The 25,209-nt window shown below is 40.0% G+C and overlaps 1 protein-coding gene across 3 annotated transcripts in view; it reads left to right on the plus strand.

Annotated features, from left to right (window-relative positions):
* LOC137300625 (transforming growth factor beta receptor type 3-like) overlaps positions 1 to 25,209 on the plus strand; it is a 109,023-nt gene that overhangs the window by 40,287 nt on the left and 43,527 nt on the right. For all 3 annotated transcript variants that reach the window (XM_067969812.1, XM_067969814.1, XM_067969813.1), the window contains exons 5-6: positions 6,305 to 6,418; positions 22,840 to 22,987. In XM_067969812.1, coding sequence (XP_067825913.1) covers positions 6,305 to 6,418; positions 22,840 to 22,987 — 262 coding nt within the window. The remainder of the gene's footprint in view (positions 1 to 6,304; positions 6,419 to 22,839; positions 22,988 to 25,209) is intronic.

The raw sequence follows: 25,209 nt of genomic DNA on the forward strand, positions 1-25,209 counted from the left end.
AAACTGATTTGGACAGGGGGTGTAGAAAGTTTGTAGGCTAGTTGATATGAAACTCAGAGATTGCTTTTAGAAAGGAATCAGGACTTTGCTTCAAAATTTGTATCAAAAAGGAACTGATGGCAATGCAGCTTTATGTTTAATTGGCTGCCAAAAAGGCTGTCTTCCAGGCAAAACATTTCATATCATAGGAAGCTTTTGGCTCAAAAGGTGAATAGGTAATTTTATTTTTTAAAAAACAAGCAAGACTAGTTCTGTTTCTTCTGTATCATTGGCAGTTGGTCAGAACAGAACATCTTGAACAACTAGTGTGTTTTGAATTTTGAATGTTGCCCTGGCCAACATTCATCGCTGAACCAGCACCATCACAATAGATTAACTGGTCATTCATCTCCTTGCTGTTTATAGGACCTTGCTGTGTGCGAATTTCCTATTGCATGTGCTTTCAACAGTGACTATACTCAAAAGTAATTTTATTGATTGTGAAGTGCTTTGAGGTTTCTTGAGGACAGGAAAGGAACTATATACTTTTCAGTGTAAAATTTTTCACTGTTGGATAATTTATTTATCTTTTTTCAATTACCAATTCTTCCTTGCTTCAGCTCTTTCTTCTGCCCAAACTTGGATTGGATTGCAACCTGTAACTGATATCGTTAAATTTATTACTATTATATGCAGATTGTGGAGAATTGAGGCAGAAGATATAGAACAAAAAGGTATTGCACATGATTGTGATGTCAAACCTGAAGGCAATAGCATGATGTAGCTGATATGTAGTAATAGTTTTTTTAAAAGAACATAATTTAAGAACCCCCACTCATGGCCAAACCTGCAACTACAGCAATATTTTGTTGGAAATATGGACATCACCTCATAAGTGACAAATTAAATATTTATCTTTAGTATGGAGGAAGGCCTCTTAATAGATTTGCTGTATGCTGCAAATTTTGAATTGTGACAATATTTAAAACAGATTTTTTATTTAAATCACTATTTAAAAATGTGTGTAGCTGCAGCACATATTTAACTAACTTAATGTGAATTCAGTCAGGTCTGGGCATAGTTTGGTATTAACCTCCAAGAACTGGAAATCCTACATGAGATTAATAGACCACTTTTTCAATATTGCTGATGCTTACAGTTCAAGCCACTAATGATCAAAACAAATAAGTAAACTAGTCCATGTTCGCATAGATTGTCTAGTTAATTTTTATTCCAAGAAATTTTATCAAAACTCATTTTAAAAGAAGGGAAGCAACAGCTGGTGTAAATGTTCCATATTAGGATTTTGCAAAATATTGTATTATATAATGGAAACCTTGAGAGCTGTAAAGGAAATCCACTACTAGGCCAGGTAGGTAGACTGCAATGGTCTTTTCCAGTCCTGTATGTTCCTATGTTCCTACTCTGGAGGGTTCAACAATACTTTAAAACAGATATTGCTGCAGTTAAGATAAACCACTCTGTTTTAAATCCAGCAATCTGTAAAACTTTAGAGGCCTATATTTGTAATTATTCCCCAATAACGCAGCCTCCCAAGTAGTTGTATTCTGGCTTGGTCCTGGATTCAATTGAAGCAATAATGCTAAATGAGAGTATCTGTTCTGCTAGTACTAGGCATTGGTTGTATTATCAACTGTAAATTGGAATGTCCCAGAAATTGAGAGTGTCTTGGTTTACACTTGACAGTATAAAAGGGACATTAGGCCGATTATATTCGTAATTGTTACAAAACTAAACCATATCAAGTAATTAAAAATGACATGAAGGTAGATATATATACAAGTTCTTTCTTCCCTCCCATTCCCAGTGCAGCATGGGAAGCACTCGACAGATGCTGCAAAGTCCAACTTCACACTATTTTACAAGGATGGACAATTTAAACAATTTATGCAAGTTCCTGGCCCAGCGTGTGGCGGCTGGCTTTAGCAAATCGGACAACGTTACTTTGTCGTTGTCACTGGCTATGCAAGATCCATGCGCCTGGAGCTAGTGGCACAACCATGGATTTTGCATAATATAAAAAGCAGCTATATTGTACTGTAGCTACTGTAAACATATATCACAATGAGTTCTTCCAGAAGATGTGATAATATCTGACAGCAATTTAGCACTTGTACAATATAGCTCTTAATTAACATTTCATTATCCACTGTATTGCTGGCAAAATCAGATAGAGTTGCAAGATTAGTTGGTGCTACATCAGCTGATCTGCCAGTTCACCACTCCATGTACCCATCTACAAAATTCAGTATGCTATGTTTAATACACTTTAGCATGGCTGTGCCTCTTTCAGAAGAATGATGATATACTTGCCTCCCAATATATCCTGTTTAAATTTCTACCTGGCTCTTACTTTCCATCAGGCAGTAGCCAGCAGTGGAATTTAATGTCTGCAGTGGTACACGAAACCCACACAAAAGTGGGTTTCTGTCGCAACCAGAATAAGATAAATTGGACAGTTTATATTTCAGCTGACAGCACTTACCAAGAAGATAACTGTATAGAATCATAGAAAGGTTACAGCAGGGAAGGAGGCCATTCGGCCCATCGAGTCCGCACCGGCTCAATTCAAGAGCAATCCAGCTAGTCCCACGCCCCCACCCTTTCCCCATAGCCCTGCAAATTTTTTCCTTTCAAGTACTTACCCAGTTCCCTTTTGAAGGCCATGATTGAATCTTCCTCCACCACCCCTTCGGGCAATGCATTCCAGATCCTAACCACTCACTGTGTTTAAAAAAAAAAAGTTTTTCCGCATGTCATCTTTGGTTCTTTTGCCAATCACCTTAAATCGATGCCCTCTGGTTCTTGACTCTTCCGTCAATGGGAACAGTTTCTCTCTATCTACTCTGTCCAGACCCTTCATGATTTTGAATACCTCTATCAAATCTTCTTGCAACCATCTCTGCTCCAAGGAGAACAATCCCAGCTTCTCCAGTCTATCCACATAACTAAAGTCCCTCATCCCTGGAATCCTGAAGAGCGGTGCCCAGAACTGGACACAATACTCCAGTTGTGGCCGAACCAGTGTTTTATAAAGGTTCATCATGGCTTCCATTCATTTGTACTCTATGCCTCTATTTATAAAGCCCAGGATCTCGTATGCTTTTTTAAATGCTTTCTCAACCTGCCCTGCCACCTCCAACAATTTGTGCACGTATAACCCCAGATCTCTCAGTTCCTGTACCCCTTTTAGAGTTGTGCCCTCTAGTTTATATTGCCTCCTTTCGTTCTTCCTACTGAAATGTATCACTTCGCATTTTTCTGCGTTAAATTTCATCAGCCATGTGTCCACCCATGCCACCAGCCTGTCTATATCCTCGTGAAGTCTATCACTATCCTCCTCACTGTTTACTACCCTTCCAAGTTTTGTGTCTTCTGCAAATTTTGAAATTGCGCCCTGTTCACCCAAGTCCAAGTCATTAATATATGTCAAGAAAAGCAGTGGTCCCAGCACTGACCCTGGGGATCACCACTGAACACCTTCCTCCAGTCTGAAAAACAACCATTCACCATTACTCTTTGTTTCCTGTCCCTCAGCCAATTCTGTATCCATGCTGCTACTGCCCCTTTATTCCATGGGTCGCAATCTTGATGATAAGCCTACCGTGCAGCACTTTATCAAACGTCTTATGTTTGAACGCTGATTAAATAAATTCAGTTATATTTAAAATGGCTCAACACCTTGTTATATTAAATAGCCAAATGCATATTTGCTGTCAGGTGCTGTTTTATAATGTGAAAGTGTCTTTTGCTGTTATAAATGAATAGTATATAAAGGATCAAAATATCATTATCCCATTAAAACCAATGGAACCTTATTAATTTTTGTAGGAGAAACATGGAGGAGAAAGAAACTAGCAAATTACAATAATAAACTCTTGCATTGCTTACTGATCTTGCTAGCAGGAGAATGAAATGTTAATGAAGAGATTAACTTTACTCATTTAAAATCTGATACACTGTATTACTTTTGCTGTTCGATATTGTCGCATATGTTTCTGGAAGTGCTTGTTGAAGTTTTCTATGTCTGTGGGAGCTACAGTACAATTAAACCAACTCCCAATTTATTTTCACGTACTCAAAATGTTTTGGGTAAATGGGGTTTAATTGTATGCATTGGGAATTTTTCTGTCATGCGAGATCTATAAAATTAGCAACTTGAATATTTCTAATTCTGAATACACTAATCTCCCATGATGTATTATTACCCTACAAACAGAGAATTTCTATTAAAGCAAGTTCATTGTTTTTCTAGTTTTGTGCACACTGTATAGGAGCATATACTTCAAACACATCTAATCACAATAATTACTGTTTTTGTTTAAAAGCACGGCAGAAGCTGTTAAGAAATTTGTGAACCCAGATGCTGTTCTTTCAAGTGAAGGCGCCAGTAGTTGGAGTCCTAACAAAGGAAAAGATGAGGAAAAACATAAATTGAAAAAAGACATACTGGTAGAAATTATTGTCAGCAATGTTATTGCTATTTTAAATATAGTTGAATTTATTTAAACAGGTTAATGTCTCTGTTAAACTAAAGGCGAGAATAATTTATTATGTACACATTAAGCTTTTGTACAATATTATCAGCAACAGCAATTTCATAACAGCTGTTCAAAACTATGATTTGATTTGGATCATAACCAGTCCGACTTTCACCCAGGCAAACGGATCAAAAATTATTTGTTGCACTGACACAAGAGAGATTAATGCCCTTCCAGTTTGGAAATCAAAAATAACCCCTTAATATAGATTTCATACAGTGTGTACAAGCACCTATTATGCTTTCCATAATTTGTTGTCTATTGCGTATAGCTAATGGGATATTATAATATAGTTCACCTTTAGCCATTTGAAAAAGGTCAGCACTGAAGTGATCATTTAAATAACCAATTTAGACTTTTCCATGACTCCTTCCTTTTCCTGTGTTTGCAGGAGCACTCGCATCCACCTGCACATTGTGGGAAATGTCACTCATTTCAGCAGCTGCCTTATAACAAAGCACTGCTGCTCAGTCTTACGCTGCTCTGCCTCACCAGTTTTTGATTACTGATTGCAAACAGGGAGTAGTTTCTATTTTAATACATACAAATTGCAAACTTATGGATAATTGTTTTAAAACAGTAATATTTCCTCTTTCAATATGATTTGACTGTTCTATGCATCAGGTTATATTATTAGAAACAAAGGTTATAAGTTGTATGCAGTCATTTTTTGGAGATGAATAAATCATGGGCCAACCTAGGTTGATTAAACTGACAAATTTCTTAATTTCTCAGTGTGTCTTATCCACCACATCATAGTTACATTGTAGTTTATCATAGTCTGGTAACTGCTGTCCTTATTAAATTGAATCTCTGTATATATTCTGATGCTCTCTATTTAGTCCTATTTAACAGAATTGTTACAAGTGAGCTTTAAATTATTCCTGGTTTCATATTATATTTATAGACATTCAAAAGTGTTTGTGTATAAAGTTCATAGATATTTTTCTCTAGAACTTATTGGATATCATTTACTGCATGTATGAAGTTAAAGAAAAGTTATTTTACTAAACTGTAATTATAAATCAGTGATCGTTTAGTAATAGTATTTTTCTTGAACGTTAGACATAGAAGAAAATATATCTCAGTAGCTGAGTGTCCCAATTGGGAAAATGCAAATGGAACATTCCATGCATTATATGTAATAAAAGAAAACTGCTAAGTAAATACATTAAAGTGTGAAACTGGTTAGTATTTCCATTCATCGTCAAATTTGATGATTCACATGAATTACCAACACGTGCAACCTACTGAGTTTTCTGTGACAAAAAACATTGGTATAAAGCTGGGGCTGGGGCTTTGTAGAACATAGAAGTAGGAGACTATGTGGTGGTACTGCCCATCTCTAAGGTCATGATGAGATTTTGTGTGTGTGTTAAGTACATGTTTTCCCTAGACCTAGTGAATCTATGCCTACGTCTTATGGTACGTGGATGATGCATATCATTAAAAGAATAACAAAGATGTTAAAAGGGATAATTTTTTTTCCTGTGAAGTTTAAGTTCATTACTTTCAATTTAGAAATAGGAGATTTTATCCTGCAGTACAAAATAGCAACTACATTTGGGTCAACTCTAAGCATGCTGAATGTGAATTTCCACTTGTTTTATTGAGGTGCCCACCACTAAGTTTTATTTTCATTAAGTCTAAAATGAAAATATATCCGTTATCCCAATTGCACAGATCGCTCATACTTGGGGATACTGTGGTGTTTCAATGTTATACAGATCATTAACCATTTGTTATTTGGTCCTTACTTCCAGATTTATTTGAATGTGCAGCCTATTGGCGTCAATCGGACATTGGTTCTCATTCTGAACAGCAACAGTGAATTAGTTTGGGATGTGAGTGCTATCAACATCCCACTTAAAGTCTATGTAAGTATTATATAGTTACCAATTTATATATAAAGTTGGTTACTATAATGACACTTATTTATATCAGCAATAAAAAGTTTAATTTTTTACTGTGCGATAATTTCACAGATGTATTTTTAACTGCAAACAGTGCATGGTAATTAAACAAAAGCCCTATTGGTTAAAAAGTAAATTTTCTCAGAAATAGACCAATTCTTTTATAGATTAATGTGAACACTCATGATTTTACAGTCTTGAAATCAGTCCCTTGTAGCAGATCTTTTTAATAATTTGTATACTATTTCATTTTTATATGGGGTTTCCTTATCTCTTTTTAGTCAGTTTCTGTGCCAGCAGAGACTGTTATTGTGCATAGTGTCTGTCAGTATCCTCCATAGGAATGATAGATCTAGTGCTGCCAATCAGGAATCTTGCCTGTCAGCAGTGCATGTCAGATATTTGGGCATGTGCTGCATCATTTTCTGACCAATTTTAAATGAGTACTCAGAAAAGCATATGTAGCAGGTGCCCAAATTTCCTTTATCAACTACTGGCTGATGAAGCAGCGAGGACTTGTAAAATTACCTCTCATATCCTTGATGCATAATGACATTTAGATAAGGGAAATATTTTTTGTGTCTTAATTCCTAGATTTATCATGGAATAACTTATAATTTATTATTAAACTGCGCAGTTGGTGAGAAGCTGTGGAAGGATATCTGTGCTTTGATTTGCTTTGTAGTTAACATTAATATCTTGATTATTGTAATGACAATTAATAGATGGAAATTATGTTGGTGCAAGTCCAAATCCTTGATTTACGTACCCAGTGCACAAATCTCTGGGCCTGGACCATTAATTTTATAAAATTACCCCAATAAGCACAAATAAAAACGAGTTTTCAGGGGCTACATGTGGATTTGGACACCCCTGCACCAGAGGGACAAGCTTGAAGGACTGAATGACCTTTCCTCATTAGTGACTTTTTTTCTTGTGTTCTTGCTGCTCATTTACATACATGATACTTCTAATAATGGTGAAAATGTACTCATATGATTGATTCATTTAGCATTTGATATTTTTCATATTGCACTCAGTTCTTTAATCTCTTTGTACCTGCAAATGTTACACCCCTGTTCAAAAAAAGGGAGAGGGATAAACCTGGTTACTACAGGTCAGTCAGTCTAACGTCAATGATGCGAAAACTCCTAGAGACTCCTACAAAATTAATTCTCACTTGGAGAAGCATGGGTTAATAAGGAACAGCCAGCATTTGTTAAAGGCAATTCATGTCTGAGTAACCTGATTGAGTTCTTTGATAAAGTAACAGAGAGGGTAGTGCAATAGATGTATATATGGACTTTCAAAAGGCATTTGATAAAGTACCACATAACAGATTTATTCGGAAAATAGAAGCACATAGGATTAAAGGGACAGTGGTGAGCGGGTACGTAATTGGCTAAGGGATAGGAGGCAGAGAGTAATGGTGAACGGATGTTTTTCTGACTGGAGAGAAGTATGCAGTGGAGTGCTCCAGGGGTTGGTATTAGGACCATTGCTTTTCTTGTTATATATAAATGACCTGGACTTGGGTATAAGGAGTACGATTTTGAAGTTTGAGGATGATACAAAACTTGGCAACATAGTAAATAGTGAGGAGAATGGTAGCAGACTTCAGGAGGACATAGACAGGCTAGTGAAATGGGCAGACACATGGCAGATGCAATTTAATGTGGATAATGTGAAGTGATGCACTTTGGGAGCAAAAGCATGGAGAGGCAGTATAATCTAAATGGTACTATTTTGAGGGGGTGCAAGAGCAGAGAGACCTAGGGGTGCATATTCACAAATCTTTGAAGGTGGCAGGGCAAGTTGATAAGGTGGGTTAAGAAAGCATATGGGGTACTTAGCTTTGTAAATAGGGGCATTGAATACACAAACAAGGAAGTCATGCTAAACTGTTAAAAATTACTGGTTAGGCCTCAGCTGGCGTATTGTGTACAATTTTGGGCATCACACTTTTTAGGAAGGATATTAATGTCTTGGACAGGGTACAGAGGAGGTTTACCAGGATGATACCAGGGATGAGGGACTTCAGTTATGAGAGATTGAAGAAGCTGGGATTGTTCTCCATAGAGCAGAGAAGATTAAGGGAAGACCTAATAGAGGTATTCAAAATTATGAAGGGTTTTGATAGAGCAAGTAGGAGAAACTGTTTCCTCTGGCAAGTCAGTCAGTGACCAGATGTCATAGATTTAAAATAATTGACAAAAGAACTAGTGGATAAATGAGGAGAAATTTTTATCACACAGATGGTTGTTAAGATCTGGAACATGCTACCTGAAAGGTTGATGGAAGCAGATTCCATTGGAACTTTCAAAAGGTGATTGGACATGTGCTTTTAGAGGACTAATTTGCAGGGCTATGGGGAGAAAGCTGGGGTGTGGGACTAAATTGGACAGCTCTTTCAAAGAGCCGGCATAGGCATGACAGGGCGAATGGCCTCCTTCTGTGTTGTAAGATGCTATGACCAGTGGAGACTGGGCTAAAACAACATTTATTTTGGAGTGATGGATCAAAAGAAAGGGAATACAGATGTACAGTTTTCTAGAGTGATGTCAAGTGTAAAGAGGAAGAGCTATGAGAAAAGATTAGCAAAGTTTAAACTCTGCAGTCTAGAGAAAAGTTGGCTGAGCAGAGGCCTCAACAATATACAATACTGAATGGCATAGATGAGGTAAATTCAGAATATTACTTCAGAGCAAGAGGATTAATTTCATAAGCAGTAACCAAATTTAATTTAGATGTTAGGAAAAATGTCTTTTAAATGACAATAAAATGAAGTAGTGAAGTTAGCCCAATGGGGGAATTCAAAATGTAGTTGTGTTCTGGGTTTTGGGGATGACGGGGCCAGTGCCTACAACTGTGGATGATGTGCCCCAAACCTTCTGTAGTCAATCCTCTGGCTTGTGTGGTATAATCCAGAGATGGCAGTGTGCAATATCAAGCCACAGATGGCAGATTTTACTGCAGATGAGAGTTATATTCTAATTAACTTTACTTTAAACAAACATTTGTGACAGCAGGCATTTATCTGAGGATTTACAAAACTTGGTAGTAGCATTCCCAGCTCTTGAGTCAGAAGGTGAGGGGTTCAAACCCCACTCCAGACAGCCCTGGCAAGTGGAGACTAGAATATGGTCTTTAAACACTGTGGATGACATCCAGCAGGATGCTTGCGAGTGGATGGAGTGATCTCTGGCTCACTGGTAGTATTCCCCTGCTGAGTCAGAAGGATTAGGTTTGGGCCCCACTCCAGACAGCCCCTGTAAGTAGAGACAGGATTGTCGGCTTTGAATACTGGAGTGACGTCCAGCGGGAGTACTTGCGCCCAATGGGTGCAGGTGCCCGCCCCCCCACCATCGTAAAGGATAGGTGGGGCTTTTTAGTCTTGGTTGCAGCCCACTTAGGAGAAGGTACTCCGAAGATTAGAAACTGTGATGAAGGTAATGGGAACAACCAGCTACTCCTCCCTTGTAAATGGCTCAAGAATCTCATATGTGAGACATGGGATAGGACCTGCCTCAACATCCAGCCCAATATATTTTCCAACTACATGCAATGGCACATCCTGGGAGAAATGAGCACTGCTATTTTGGACAAAACATAACAAATCACATTTTCTTTAAAGATCTTTCTGCTCTGCAGAACTCTTAAGAGTTGCTGTGCAGTAGGTTCTTCAGGCATATTGTAACAGTGATTCTGCTGCTTCTCTCATTACATAAACATTCTCTGCATGATCTGATTTTAAAAAATACATGAAACGTTAGCTAGAAGAAAAATATCATTAATACACATTAATTGCAAGAAAAGTTTATACACCAAACATTAGCTAAACTATAAATACATTCACACTAAACATAGGTGGAAAATATAAATCTGGAATAAAAACACATTACAATTTTTCTCCTTAAGTTCCTTTAAGTTTGGATTTTAACTAGCTTCCCTTTAATGTCTTATAATCACAAATCTCATTGCCTGATTGCTGAATGCCTGTTACTGCTCAAAATGAGTGGGAGCGAAATACATGGGCGTACAGCCCAAAGGAAAGTAGGCCAGGATGTGAGTTCAGCAGGGACCGGGGGCCGTAGCACCACAGGCTAATTTCCCGATCCCTACTTACCCAATACCATCAACAGTATCAATATTGTTGGGCAGAAAATCTTCAAAAATGTACTCTATCTTAGTACAACAACAAAACAATCATTTGCATTTATATCGCGCCTTTAACATAGTAAAATGTCCCAAGGCGCTTCACAGAAGCGTTATCAAACCAAATTTGACACCAAACCACATAAGGAAATATTAGGACAGGTGAAAGAAGTAGGTTTTATGGAGCATCTTAAAGGAGGAGAGAGAGTCAGAGAGGTTTAGGGAAGGAATTCCAGAGCTTAGAGCCTAGGCAGCTGAAGGCATGGTCACCAGAGGTGGAGCGATTAAAAGCGGGGATGCGCAAGAGGCCAGAATTGGAGGAGCGCAGAGATCTCAGTGTTGTCGGGCTGGAGGAGATTACAGAGATAGGGAGAGGTGAGTCTATGGAGGGATGTGAAAACATGGATGAGAATTTTAAAATCGAGGCATTCCCAGACTGGGAACCAAAGTAGGTCAGCGAGCACAGGGGGTGATGAGTGAACGGGACTTGGTGCGAGTTAAGATACGGGCAGCAGAGTTTTGAATGAGCTCAAGTTTATAGAAGATGGAAGATGGGCGGCTGGCCAGGAGAGCATTGGAAGAGTCAAGTCTAGTACATTTTTAAAGTATCATTATGAGAGGAAGTTAATGAAGAAAAACAATTTATTTTAGTTCTTTTTTGCAGTTTTCACTCATTATTAGTTTGTCTTTTTCATGACTGTTCACTTCATCAGGTGGAAAGTCAGTGAATAAGACACACACTTTAGTACCATTCTTGTTAACCTGCCAAGGAGATTGATATAAGATGAAAAGGTTAAAATGCCCTTTTGATAAAGTGCCACGTAATAGACTTGTTAGCAAAATTGATGCCCATAGGACTAAAGGGGCAGTGCCAGCGTGGATACAAAATTGGCTAAGAGATAGAAAGTGGAGAGTAGTTGTGGGCGGTTGTTTTTCAGACTGGAGGGAAGTATACAGTGGTGCCCCCCAGGGGTCAGTATTAGGACCCCATATATTAGTTGAAATATGGCTGTCACGATATATATGGAAGTTGACCCATGTCAGCATCTGATGTCACTGAAGGTAACATGTAGGTAACTGAAGGGGAGAGGTCCTATGATAGATTTTTTTTTTGTTCCTCTAGCCTGGTTCGACCTCTGTTGTCCCTTGAAGAATGATAGACTGCTGCTCCAATTTCTGCCCCTTCAGCAGGGCAAGTGCTTCTGTTCTGCCACAATAGACATGGCCACCCATCCCAAATATTTAAATAACCCTGTCCCAGGATTGGGGATAGGGTCAATGGCAGAAGTCCCTTTCCTTCCTGTCTGCCTGTCTTCCACCTTCTTCTCATTCATTCATTCGCACTCTCTTTTTCTCTTTTTTTTACTCTCTCTCACTCTCTCCCTCAGTCTCTCACTGCAATAGCAAGGGAGGATATTCATCATCTGGAGGGCATTGGGTCATTTTGGGTGCAGCTGGATCATGGAGTTAATCCTTAGTACATGATCTAGGCCTGTGGGGCAATGGTAGAGGAACCAGGAACCAGGAACTTCTCTCTGTCCTCTCCTGCCTCACTCATGCTTTCCTTTTCTGGCAGATAAGAAGGGACCTTACAGAGGTACTTAAGATACTAAGCAGAAAAGCAAAAATAAATCTGAAACGCTATTTTAGTTTAAATCTCGACTGCAAGGTGAGTTAAAAGGCAAGTTAATGACAATTGTCAGGAGAAACTTCTTCATGCAAAGTATGATCAATACCTGCAATGGCCTTCCAGTTAGGGTAGTGGAGGCAAAAATTCTGGAATCATTCGCAAGATAGTTAGATGATACATGAAGGAGACTACAGGTCTCTACGGAAGGAGAAGCTGGAAGAAACCAGTCTTGGTAACAGATCGGGTATGGGGAAGGAAGCTTAACTCAGAGTTTTGTTGCATACACAAATTATTTTTGCTGGCAACTCTGCTATTTTTGTATTTTGGGGATTTTTGCTGCCATTGCTTTCCTTCGGTATTCTTGATTGCTACAGCCATTTAAATGGCATTGTACAAAGTGGATGTTCCTTCTTGGTTTCTGAATGTTTCAGATAAGGATGGTGAGTTCATGAGGGGCAACTAACTAGAGGTGCAAAAACACATGAGCTATTCTGTCTACAACCATCAGAAACTGGGCACATATTTACAGTACAGGAGTAGGCCATTCAGCCTCTCGAGCCTGTTCCGCCATTCAACTAGATCATGACTGATCTGTATCTTAACTCCGTCTACCCTAGGGGTCATAGTCTCAAGATAAGGGGTCGGCCATTTATGACTGAGATGAGGAAAAATTTCTTCACTCAGAAGGTGGTGAATCTTTTGAATTCTCTACCCCAGAGGGCTGTGGATTCTCAGTCATTGACTATATTCAAGACTGAGATCGATGGATATTTGGACACTAACGGAATCAAGGAGTATGGGGATAGGGCGGGAAAGTGAAGTTGAGGTAGAAGATCAGCTGTGATCTTATTGAATGATGGAGCAGACTCGAGGGGCCTAATGGCCTACTCCTGCTCCTATTTCTTAAGTTTTTATGTTCCTGCCTAGGTTCCGTAACTCTTAATACCATTGCCTAACAAAATTCTATCAATCTCAGTTTTGAAATTTTCAATTGACCTAGCCTCAACAACTTTTTGAGGGCAAGAGTTCCAGATTTCCAATACCCTTTGTGTGAAGAAGTGTTTCCTAATATCATCCCTGAATGGCCTTGCTCTAATTTTAAGATTATGCACCCTTGTTCTGAAATCCCCCACCAGTGGAAATAGTTTCTCTCTACCCACCCCATCAACTTCTTTAATCATCTTAAACACCTCAATTAGATTACATCTTAATCTTCTATACTCAAGGAATACAAGCCTAGTCTATGCAATCTGACCTCATAATTTAGCCCTTTTAGCCCCTGTATCATTCTGGTGAATCTGCGCTGTATGAGGGAGGTACCAGTAAGTGTTAACAGAGAGGACGATTTGATGGTTATTGAGAGATGAAACGTAAGGAGTGTGGGAATATTGATGAATGGGGAGGTCTAGTTGAAGTTAGTGGAAGCGCTGTTCAATGAGCTGATTCCATAGAGCCCTGGCAGAAAGGACTGTCTATGTTGCAGTCTCTCTTCCTTCTCCTCTTCCTCATGCTCCTCCTCCTAAGCTTGTCTCCTGGCAGCTGGTGGCAAGGGCTGGTCCCTCATGATGGCCATGTTGTGTTGCATGCAGTACACTACCACAAATCTGGATACCCATTCAGCTGTGTACTGCAGGGCTCCTCCTGAACAGCCCAGGCAGCGGAAGTGTTGTTTGAGTATGCTGACTGTCTACTCTATGATGTTCCTTGTGGCAGCATAGCTCTCATTGTACTCCTGCTGTGTATGCCTGTATGGGTGCCTAACTGGAGTTATGAGCCATGCCAGGAGGAGATAACCCGTGTCCCCAATAGCTAGCCTATAACTTGGAATGCTGGTTGGAATATCAGAGGCATAGAGGACTGCCACAGAATGAAGAAGTCATGACTACTGGCAGGATAGCGGGCACAGACCTGCATGATGCACTGCCTGTGGCTGCACATTGAGTGAATAGAATCCCTTTCTATTGATGAAGATTGTAGAGTTCTCATGGGGTGCAATCAAGGCAATGTGAGTGCAGTCAATGGTACTCTGCACATGGGGAAGCCTGCCATGCCTGCAAAACCTCGTCCTCTCTCCTCTTGCTTCTCTCTGGCAATTAGGAAGGAGATGTAGGTATTTCTCTTGGTATAGAGAGCCTCAGTGACCTCCCTGATACAGCGGTGCACTGTGAACTGGGCGATGTTACTAATATTTCCTGTTGCAGCCTGAAATGAGTGCTTCGCATAGGAGATTAAAGCATCAGTCAACTTGACAGCTAAAGGCAATGCTGTTCTTGCCCTGCTTTGAGGCTGCAGCTGTGGTTGTATCATCTAACATATCTCAGTGACAGCCTCCTTGGTGAAGTTGAGGCAGGAGAAGTGTTCCTTGAAGACCCTTTGCGAATATGGTCTCCTGCTGAGTGCCATGATCCTGTTCCCCCTCTCCCTCCCTCTTCTGGCAGTTTGTTCTGCTCTGTGGGATCTCCCTTCATGCTCCCAGTCATGTTCTATTCCAAGAGGTGACCCTACCAGACCACCTATGTCTGGTTGCAATTACTTTGTGCAGTAGATAAGAGCCACAGAACTGCAAGAGCAGCCAGACCTCTCCCTGTAGATTAGTGAAACTTTCAACAGCCCTAGAACTCATCCAAAAAAGCATGTAACTCAAGCAGCAACCAGAAATAATAAACCAGCATGATCCCTTTAAATAGTGCTGGCGGGGGGTGTCCTTCATACCATTTAGCATTATGTTCTGCTGAGCAAGGTAAGGACAGGGTGTTCGTTTTACTTTGGACTTCCAAACTGGCAGCAGGGGTTTCAAATCAGCATTGCACACTGATTCACTTCATTATCTCCCTGTTCTCCCTGTTGCCAGCGGTCGGTAGGTGCGCGCCGCGCTAACTGCTATACCAAGATGGCGCGCTGCGCACTTCCCATTGGACCTGCATTTTGGACGCCATATTGGGACCTTATATGGCTGTGTAGCGCCTGAAAAACAGGCTCTATGTGGCCCAATTTAACCCCCGATGAGTTTGATGAGAAGAGGGGGAGGATAAAACAGAAAATGTGGACTGTGCAAAAGGAAAAAAGAACTTGCTATTATAAAATGCTGTACATGTCCTCACGATGTCTCGAAGGACAGTGCAGAGATAGCATAAGGCTGGGTGTGTGGCTGGGAGTCATGTGGGATGTTGTGGCAGAGCAGCCAGGCCAGTTGCTTGCCATGCGTATTGAAGCTTGCAATGTATGGAATTCGAACCATGGGGAAATGGTGGGGTTGGGACACTGTTCAAGATCTGGTGGGAACAGGGACATTGAAGGTGAGACAATTGAGGAGATAGAAGCACTAATGTTGTGGAGAGTGGTGGGCCAAAGGGGAAGGTTTGAGGGATTTAGGACCACTTTCCAGGAAGGTGCCTGTAGGGACCAAGGTACAGACATTTTTTAAATTCACTCTTGAGACATGGGCATCGCTGGCAAGGCCAACATTTATTGCCCATTGCTAGTGTGCCCTGAGAAGGTGGTGGGCCTTGAACTGCTACAGTGGAGTGGCTTGCTAGGCCTGTTCAGAGGGCAGTTAAGAGTCAACCATGTTGGTGTAGGACTGGAGTCACATATAGACCAGACCAGGTAAAGACAGCAGGTTTCCTTCCCTAAAGAACATTAGTGAACCAGTTTGGTTTTTACTACAATTTGACACTTTTATACAGATGCCAGATTATTATTTCCAGTTTTTTAAAAAAAGGACTTCAAATTCTCTTGGGATTTGAACACACATTCTCTGGATTATTAGTCCACACCTCTGGTTACTGGTGCAGTAACATAGCCACTACATTATCATACCCCATATTTGCACTCCTGAAAAAATTGGAATCAAACGAACCTCTTTTGTGTGTTTTTTTTTTAAAAACTGCTTGCTTTATTATATCATCACATATTTTCCTTCTGTTTTATCCTGCTGCTGGCAGCATTCCTGGTCTATGGAATCTCATTGTTTATAACTGACGCTGTTTTTTTGTGTGTGGATTACTGTACAGGAAGGAGTCTGAGCAGCAGGGTGAGTGGCAGTGTCTGTGATCTGAGTGACAGGCAGCTTTCCAAAGTTTCTAGCGTAAGTGGTTTGCTGTGAAATAAGGATCATAATGAAGAACAAAAATCCTGGTGTGATATTAAAAAATGAATACCACAAATCTACATTTTGCTTTGTATTCCTGCTGTATAACAAAAAGTTATTAAAATAGATAATATCTTTAGTATTTTGGGAATTTTAAGTAGAAAACCATGAAGTAGTTGGTTTAAGAATATTGTAATAGCCTTTATTTGTAATTTTATTTTCAAGATGTTTGTTGCATTTAGCCAGAAAGATGTTTGTGATGAGCTTTGACATTTCTCTGACCATTACAGGGATACTTTGCAGCAGTAGACCTGCCCTCAAGAATTTCTTAACTAACAGTATTCAGTTGTCAGAAGGCCATTTTGGCCTTTTTTAATATTAGTAAGCTTTTGGAATTGAGTAGGTAACTTTGTCAGGTGAAGAATGGAAGGAATGAGTGTGATTATAGTTTAAATATAACCAAAAGTAAATTTGGCATTCTTATATTAACATATTAAAGTGTTGGGGTGGCAAAATAAACATTTTGGCTAAGTACTTGTTGGGAAAGGTGTAGAGGCTGGCAACTATTAAAATAAACACAGTAATGTTTCTGTTAAAATGATACAGAGGAACATTAAATGGAGCGAGCCTTTGGCTTAGTAGTAGTATTCCCGCCTCTGAAATGGTGCTCCAGACACTCCCGGCGAGTGGAGACCAAAGCTCAGGGTTGACATCCAGCGGGATACTGGCATCCGGTGGGTTTTGGTGGCCACCCCTCATCATATAGGTTTTGGGGGAAACAGAACACCGTACCACCTATCTGGTATGAAAGTTGGCTACGGCCTTGAAAGGAGTGTTCACGTCAGGGTCTATCAGACTGTTAGTCAGTCTGCAAATCCTTCTACTACTTCACTCTGTTCTCCAAGGGAAGATTGTGAAGTTATGAAAACAGCCAACAGTCATTTGTAGATTTAACAGCAGTGGCTAATGTAAAATATCCAACATATCAGCTAATAATGCAAAACTTTGGTTTTGGTTGCAGCACAAAGTCCTTTCATTTCTCACCTGGTGAAGGGATTTAATCTAATTCCAAAAGTTTATTAATAAATTATTAATAAAATGAGAGGTTATTGACAACATAGCAATCTGTAACTCATTTATGAGTTTAAAAAGGATTCTAGTGATGCTACTGGTCATCAAAAGTCAATCTCTACTTTTCCCACCCAGATCTTAAAAATTTTTCAGCTGCGTTTGACTTTACACAGGGGCTTTGCTCTATATTTCAAACAGGACAACAACAACATGCATTTATGTACAACTAGCACATCTCCTCAGTTTTATACATTTTGAAGATTTATTGTCTGTTAAAATTAATTTTGCAACTTTAACTGAGTTAGTCTGTGGTAAAATACCTAATTCCATAAGGACCATCTGTAATCTAGATCTTTTTCACAAGACCACAGATCATAATTTTCTTTCTTCTTCCTGCCTTGCCAAAAATATACGATGAAAACGGTATTGCTTATTTTAATCTGTATAAAACTGTGTACATGGCACATTAGCTCCTTCCCAGTGTAATCTTTGAACCTCTATGAGAACGATGAAAATTACAGACAGTCTCTTATGCAATGCTACATATAGTATTTTAAATAAATACAAAAGTTAAGTAGTCAAGCTGAACAGAGTGCTTAAAATAGAACATTTTTCTTTGTTACATTGATTAGCAAGTCAGATATTTTTTGTTTAGATTGATATGGTGTAACTACAATATATTTTGAAAATAATGGCAATTTAGTCAGCAACTCTAGAGACTGTGTGTGTCAGAAGCAGTCACCTTAATAACCCTTACAGTAATTCTGTTGTCATGGCCTTGGGCCACCAAAGGGCCTTTGAAAGGTTAGACTCTGAGCTACTGACGCACAAAAGTTAAAAAGGTCTTGCTTCCTGTCCTACTCGAAGGAAGTTTAGGAAGAAGCTTGGCTCCAAAGTGTTCAGCTGAGACTTGAGGGGGTTGTTATGAAAATAAACACTTTTTTTTCTAATTGTATCCAAGAATAAATAGTCTGTTAGTCACTGAAAGGCAGTCCTCTTAATATGTCTGCATATGAATGGTCTACAGTGGGGAATAGCATCTCAAGGGTCAGCTTACTCTGCCTGTTTTATGTTCTAGTCGTACTCCCAAATAACAGCTGTAATTCCTTCACTATTGACAGCGAATAATTATGGTTGTTTTAGAAGACCAAGTTATGACATCATCCTGTTTTAAGAGGCGTACCAGATTTTAAGGTAGTACTATTGCCTAACATCCACAGGGTGGCTAATTTTATTTAAATTTAACAGATAGCTGATTTTTTTCCTTCTGTGTGTATGTGCGAATGTAGCTTTACAACTTTTTTGAAACATATATTCTAGTTACCTATAATATATGCAAAACAATTTACACTAGCAGATCGTGTGTAAGTGAACTTCTGTATCTTCTCAAGATTAAGATAAAATTAAATTGAAAGTAAATTGAATCATGGTCATAGTAGTCATATTAATGAATAGTACAAATATAAAGAAAATGCTAGAAATCTAAAACAGAAAATTCTGGAAATACACATATTTCTTTAAACATGAATCAAATATTATCCAGGCATGACTTTAAGTCCTATTTCTTCCCCTCTCCTCACCCCCACCCCCCCCCCCCCCCCCCACCACCACACACACATATTTGACTTTCAGTTTTCAGTTAGGTTGTGAGATTAATTAACATCATCTTAATTTGGAAAGCCACAGGAGATATGCTAGTCTATAATTATTTTACGTGTGGATAATTGGAATGTATGCTTTTTAAAAAAAAAGTTGTAAAGTTACATTTGCACATACGTAGAGGGAAAAATTCTTTTAACCACTATCTTTTCATAATGGAGGTGTAAACATAACAGGAAGATTGCCTATGATCACTATTTCTAATGAAATCATAAATGTGTTATTTTAGAATAATTTTATTATAAATAGTGAACATAGGAAATCTTCCTGCTTTGTTTATAATGTTGCTAACTTAATGACCAGACGAAATCTCCCCCATAAGTATTGTGGCTCATAGAAAGGTCCCTGCTTTAGAAACATTGAAAATAGGAGCAAGAGTAGGCCATTCGGCCCTTCGGGCCTGCTCCACCATTCAAAATGATCATGGCTGATCGTCTAACTCAGTACCCTGTTCCTGCTTTTTCCCCATATCCCTTGATCCCTTTAGCATTAAGAAATATATCTATCTCCTTCTTAAATACATCTCATGACTTGGCCTCCACTGCCTTCTATGGTAGAGAATCCCACAGGTTCACCACCCTCTGAGTGAAGAAATTTCTCCTCATCTCAGTTCTAAATGGCATTCCCCGTATCCTGAGACTGTGACCCCTGGTTCTGGACTCCCCAGCCATCAGGAACTTCCTCCCTGCATCTAGCTCAATTGCTAAATTTAAATGTGAGATAGATAGCTTTTTGGCAACCAAAGGTATTAAGGGATATGGGCCAAAGGCAGGTATATGGAGCTAGATCACAGATCAGCCATGATCTTATCAAATGACGGAGCAGGCACGAGGGGCTGAATGGCCCACTCCTGTTCCTATGTTCCTAGTCTGTCTAGTCCTGTTAGAATTTTATATGTTTCGATGAGATCACTTCTCATTCTTCTAAAGTCTAGAGAATATAGGCCTAGTCGACCCAATCTCTCCTCATACGTCAGTCCTGCCTTCCCAGGAATCAGTCTGGTAAACCTTCGTTGCACTCCCTCCATGGTAAGGACATCCTTCCTCAGATAAGGAGACCAAAACTGCACACAATACTCCAGATGTGGTCTCACCAAGGCCCTGTATAACTGCAGAAAGACATCCCTGCTCCTGTACTCAAATCCTCTTGCAATGAAGGCCAACATACCATTCGCCTTCCTAACTGCTTGCTGCACCTGAATGTTCGCTTTCAGCGATTGGTGTACAAGGACACCCAGGTCTCATTGCACCTCCCCTTTTCCCAATGTATCACCATTCAGATAATAATCTGCCTTTCTATTTTTACAACCAAAGTGGATAACCTCACATTTATCCACATTATACTGCATCTGCCATGTTCTTGCCCACTTACCCAACTTGTCTAAATCACATTGGAGCCTCTTTGCATCCTCCTCACAGCTCACATTCCACCCTAGCTTTGTGTCATGTGCAAACTTGGAAATGTTACATTTAGTTCCCTCATCCAAATCATTGATATATATTGTGAATAGCTGGGGCCCAAGCACTGATCCCAGCAGTACCCCACTAGTCACTGCCTGCCACCCGGAAAAAGACCCGTTAATTCCTATTCTCTGTTTCCTGTCTGTCAACCAATTCTCAATCCATGCCAGTATATTCCCCCCAATCCCATGTGCTTTAATTTTGCACACTAACCTCTTGTGTGGGACCTTGTCAAAAGCCTTCTGAAAATCCAAATACACCACATCCACTGGTTCTCCCCTATCTATTCTACTAGTTACATCCTCAAAAAACTCCAGTAGATTTGTTAAGCATGATTTCCCTTTCATAAACCTATGCTGACTTTGTCCAATCCCGTTAATGCCCTCCAAGTGTTCTGTTATCACATCTTTTATAATAGTCTCTAGCATTTTCTCCACTACTGATGTTAGGCTAACTGGTCTGTAATTCCCTGTTTTTTCTCTCCCTTTTTTAAATAGTGGGGTTACATTTGCCACCCTCCAATCTGTAGGAACTGTTCCAGAGTCTATAGAATTTTGGAAGATGATCACCAATGCATCCACTATTTCCAGGGCCACTTCCTTTAGTACTCTGGGATGTAGATTATCAGGCCCTGGGGATTTGTCAGCCTTTAGCCCCATTAATTCCCCTAGCACTTTTTTTTACTAATACTGGTTTCCTTCAGTTCCTCCCTCTCACTAGACCCTTAGTTCCCTAACATTTCTGGGAGGTTATTTGTGTCCTCCTTTGTGAAGACAGAACCAAAGTATGTGTTTAATTGTTCTGCCATTTCTTTGTTCCCCATTATAATTTCCCCCATTTCTGACTGTAAGGGACCTACATTTGTCTTCACTAATCTTTTTCTCTTGACATATTTATAGAAGCTTTTACAGTCAGTTTTTAAGTTCCCTGCTAGTTTACTCTCATACTCTTTTTTTTCCCCCTCTTAATCAATCTCTTTGTTCTCCTTTGCTGAATTCTGAACTGCTCCCAATCCTCAGACTTGCTGCTTTGTCTGGCAATTTTATATGCCTCCTGTTTGGATCTAATACTATCCCTAATTTATTTTGTAAGACACGGTTGAGCAACCTTTCCTGTTTTATTTTTGCGCCAGACAGGAATAAATGCTACTTAATGTATTTGTGAAATATATGAACTATTCCAACATTCTTAATTAAGTCAGCTTAAAAAGAAGTATTATTATGTACATAGTAACAGAAGTAGTCTATTCAGCCCCTTGAGCCTCTTCTGCCATTCACTGAGATCATGGTAGATCTGTACCCACCTTGGCTCCATATCCCTTAATACCCTTGGCTAGCAAAAATCTATCAATCCCAAAATTAAAATTATTAATTGAGCTAGCATCTACTACTTTTTGTGGTAGAGAGTTCCACATTTCTACCACCCTTTGTGTATGAAGAAGTGTTTCCCAACTTCTTTCCTGAGTGGCCTGGCTCTGATTTTAAGGTTATGGCCCCTTGTCCTAGACTCCCCCACCAGCAGAAAAAAATCCTCTCTATCTACCCTATCAATTCCTCTCAAAATCCTAAAAACCTGAATCAAATCACCCCTTAACCTTCTATATTCCAGGGAATACAAGCCTAGTTTGTGTAATCTCTTCTCATAATTTAATCCATGGAGTCCTGGTAATATTCTGGTGAATCTGCACTGCACTCCTTCCAAGCCCAATATATCCTTTCTAAGGGGCAGTCCCCAGAACTGTACTCCAGATGTGATCTAACCAGGGCTTTGTATAGCTGTAGCAAAACTTCCTCCTCTTTATATTGAGAGGGCTATAATATAAAGGCTAACATTCCATTAACCTTTTTGATTATTTTTTTGTACCAGACTACTACATTTTAGTGATCTTTGTACATGGATCTCATAATTTTTTTAGACCTCCACTGTTCCTAGCTTTTCATTATTTTTAAAAAAATCACTGGATCTATCCTTTTTTGATCCAAAATGAATGACTTCACACTTACCTACGTTGAAATCCATCTGCCACAGTTTTGCTCACTCACTTAATCTATCAATGTCTCTTTGTAATTTTATGCTCCCGTCTACACTACTTACTATGCCATCTATCTCTGTGTCATCGGCAAACTTGGATATATGGCTCTCAATTGTGTTATCTACGTCATTAATAAATATAGTGAATAGTTGAGGCCCCAGCACAGATACTTGTGGGACACCACTAGGCACTTCCTTCCTTCCAATGTAAAACTGTTATCAATAAGAAAGATTGTAACTAAGTGTTCTATAGTAGTCATTCTAATTGTCAAAGTTCCTTGTTTTGCAGCATTCTAACAATTCCCATGTGATAAATAACACAGCAATATTGCCGAAGTCTTCACCTAATCAGGAACAATTGAAACTAGTCGGGGAAAATTGCACTACCCTTGCTGAGCTTGGAAATGCTGAAAGAATAACAATAAAATTGAAAGCCGGTAAGTGTTTAGAGAGATTTTAACAAGTTTGTGCAATTTCTCTTCTGAGCCAATTCTGCACTCCCAGAGGGGAATTGTGCACTCAAGGATATCAGGTTGGAGAATCGGGGCTACAGTGTCGTAGTCCCATCTCCGTGGCACTCCCTGCAAGCATGGTTGCACTGCTGGGAGTATGGGAATGAGAAATCAGCCCATAGGCTTTTCTTTTTTAAAAAAAAAAGCACCTAGCTATTGGGTAAGTATTTATCACCCAATGAAATAGAGCTTGGTACCTCAGTTTTGTCCCTTTACGGCAAACTGTAGCAAAAACAAAGACCACAAATATAAATCAAGCACAGTACCTTGGCCGACTTTCTTGGGCTGTGACTCTTAAAATAAACTAAAATATAAAAGGGTTGAGGTCCTAAGGACAGAGTATCAAGAGCTAGGGAGGAAACTAAAGAGCAATTCCTCAAAGGTGATAATCTCTGGATTACTCTAGTGTCACCTACTAGTGAATATCGGAACAGCAAGATAAAGCAGGTTAATGTGTGGCTGGAGAAATGGTGCAGCAGGGAGGGCTTGAGATTCCTGGGCATTGGGACTAGTTCTGGAGCACCTGAACAGGGCTGGGACCATTGTCCTTGCGGGGACTAGTGCTGTGGGGGAGGGTTTAAACTAATTTGGCAGGGGGGAGGGGGAACCAGGTTGAAGCATCGTAGAGGAGAAACAAGGTGCATAGAGGCTGGGAGACAAACAGTATTAGAATAAAGAGTGGTCCAGAAATAAGAGGGATCAGACTGGAGCAATGCTAAGCAGGTTACGGCTGATTTGGAGTGCATATGTGTAAATGCATGGAGCGTGACGAATGAGGTTGGTGAGTTGCAGGCCCAAGTTGCCACATGGGGTTATGATACAGTGGCAGTAACAGAAACCTAGCTCAAACAAGGACAGGAATGGGAACTTAATATTCCTGGTTACAATGTATTCAGGAGGAATAGAGAAAGGAAAAAAAGAGGGGGTTGGTGGCAATATTGATCAAAAATACTATGATAGCCCTGGGAAGGGATAATGTGTTCGAGGGTTCTAAGACAGAATCTATTTGGTTAGAGTTAAGAAGCAGAACAGCAGCTGTTACGCTGCTGGCTGTATACTATAGACCACCAAATACTGGGAAGGAGATCGAGGAGCAAATTTGCAAGCAAATTTCAGAAAGATGTAAAAACAATAGAGTAGTGATAATGGGTGACTTCAATTATCCTAATATAGACGGGGAAAAAATGTGTAAACGGCAAGGAGGGGGAGGAATTCCTGAAATCTGTACAGGAGAACTTTCTTGATCATTATGTTTCCAGCCCAAGAAGGAAGGAAACAGTGCTGGATCTAGTTCTGGGGAATGAATTGGGACAAGTGGAGCATGTTTCATTGGGGGACCATTTGGGAAACAGTGATCACAATATCATTAGGTTTAGAGTAGTTATGGAAAAGGACAAGGAACAATCAAAGGTGAAGATATTCAACTGGAAGACAGCTAATTTCAGGGAGTTGAAAGGGGATCTGGCCCAGGTGGAACGGAAAGAAAGCACATAAATACTGTGGCTACAAGAGCAGGTCGGAGGCTGGGTATTCTACGGCAAGTGACTCCCCTCCTGACTCCCCAAAGCCTTTCCACCATCTACAAGGCACAAGTCAGGAACGTTATGGAATACTCTCCACTTGCCTGGATGAGTGCAGTTCCAACAACACTCAAGAAGCTCGACACCATCCAGGACAAAGCAGCCTGCTCGATTGGCACTCCATCCACCACCCTAAACATTCACTCCCTTCACCACCGGCGGACTGTGGCTGCAAAGTGTACCATCCACAGGATGCACTGCAGCAACTTGCCAAGGCTTCTTCGACAACACCTCCCAAACCCGCTACCTCTACCACCTAGAAGGACAAGGGCAGCAGGCACGTGGGAACAACACCACCTGCATCTTCCCCTCCAAGTCACACACCATCCCGACTTGAAATATATCACCGTTCCTTCATCGTCACTGGGTCAAAACCCTGGAACTCCCTAACAGCATTGTGGGAGAACCTTCACCGACTGCAGCGGTTCAAGGCGGTGGCTCACCACCACCTTCTCAAGGGCAATTAGGGAAGGGCAATAAATGCTGGCCTCGCCAGTGACACCTACATTCCATGAACGAATAAAAAAAAACCTGCTAGCTTCCTTGGCAGTTAGGAGGGATGTAAGT

This window comes from Heptranchias perlo, chromosome 31, assembly GCF_035084215.1.
Source record: "Heptranchias perlo isolate sHepPer1 chromosome 31, sHepPer1.hap1, whole genome shotgun sequence".
NCBI classification, from domain to species: Eukaryota; Metazoa; Chordata; class Chondrichthyes; order Hexanchiformes; family Hexanchidae; genus Heptranchias; species Heptranchias perlo.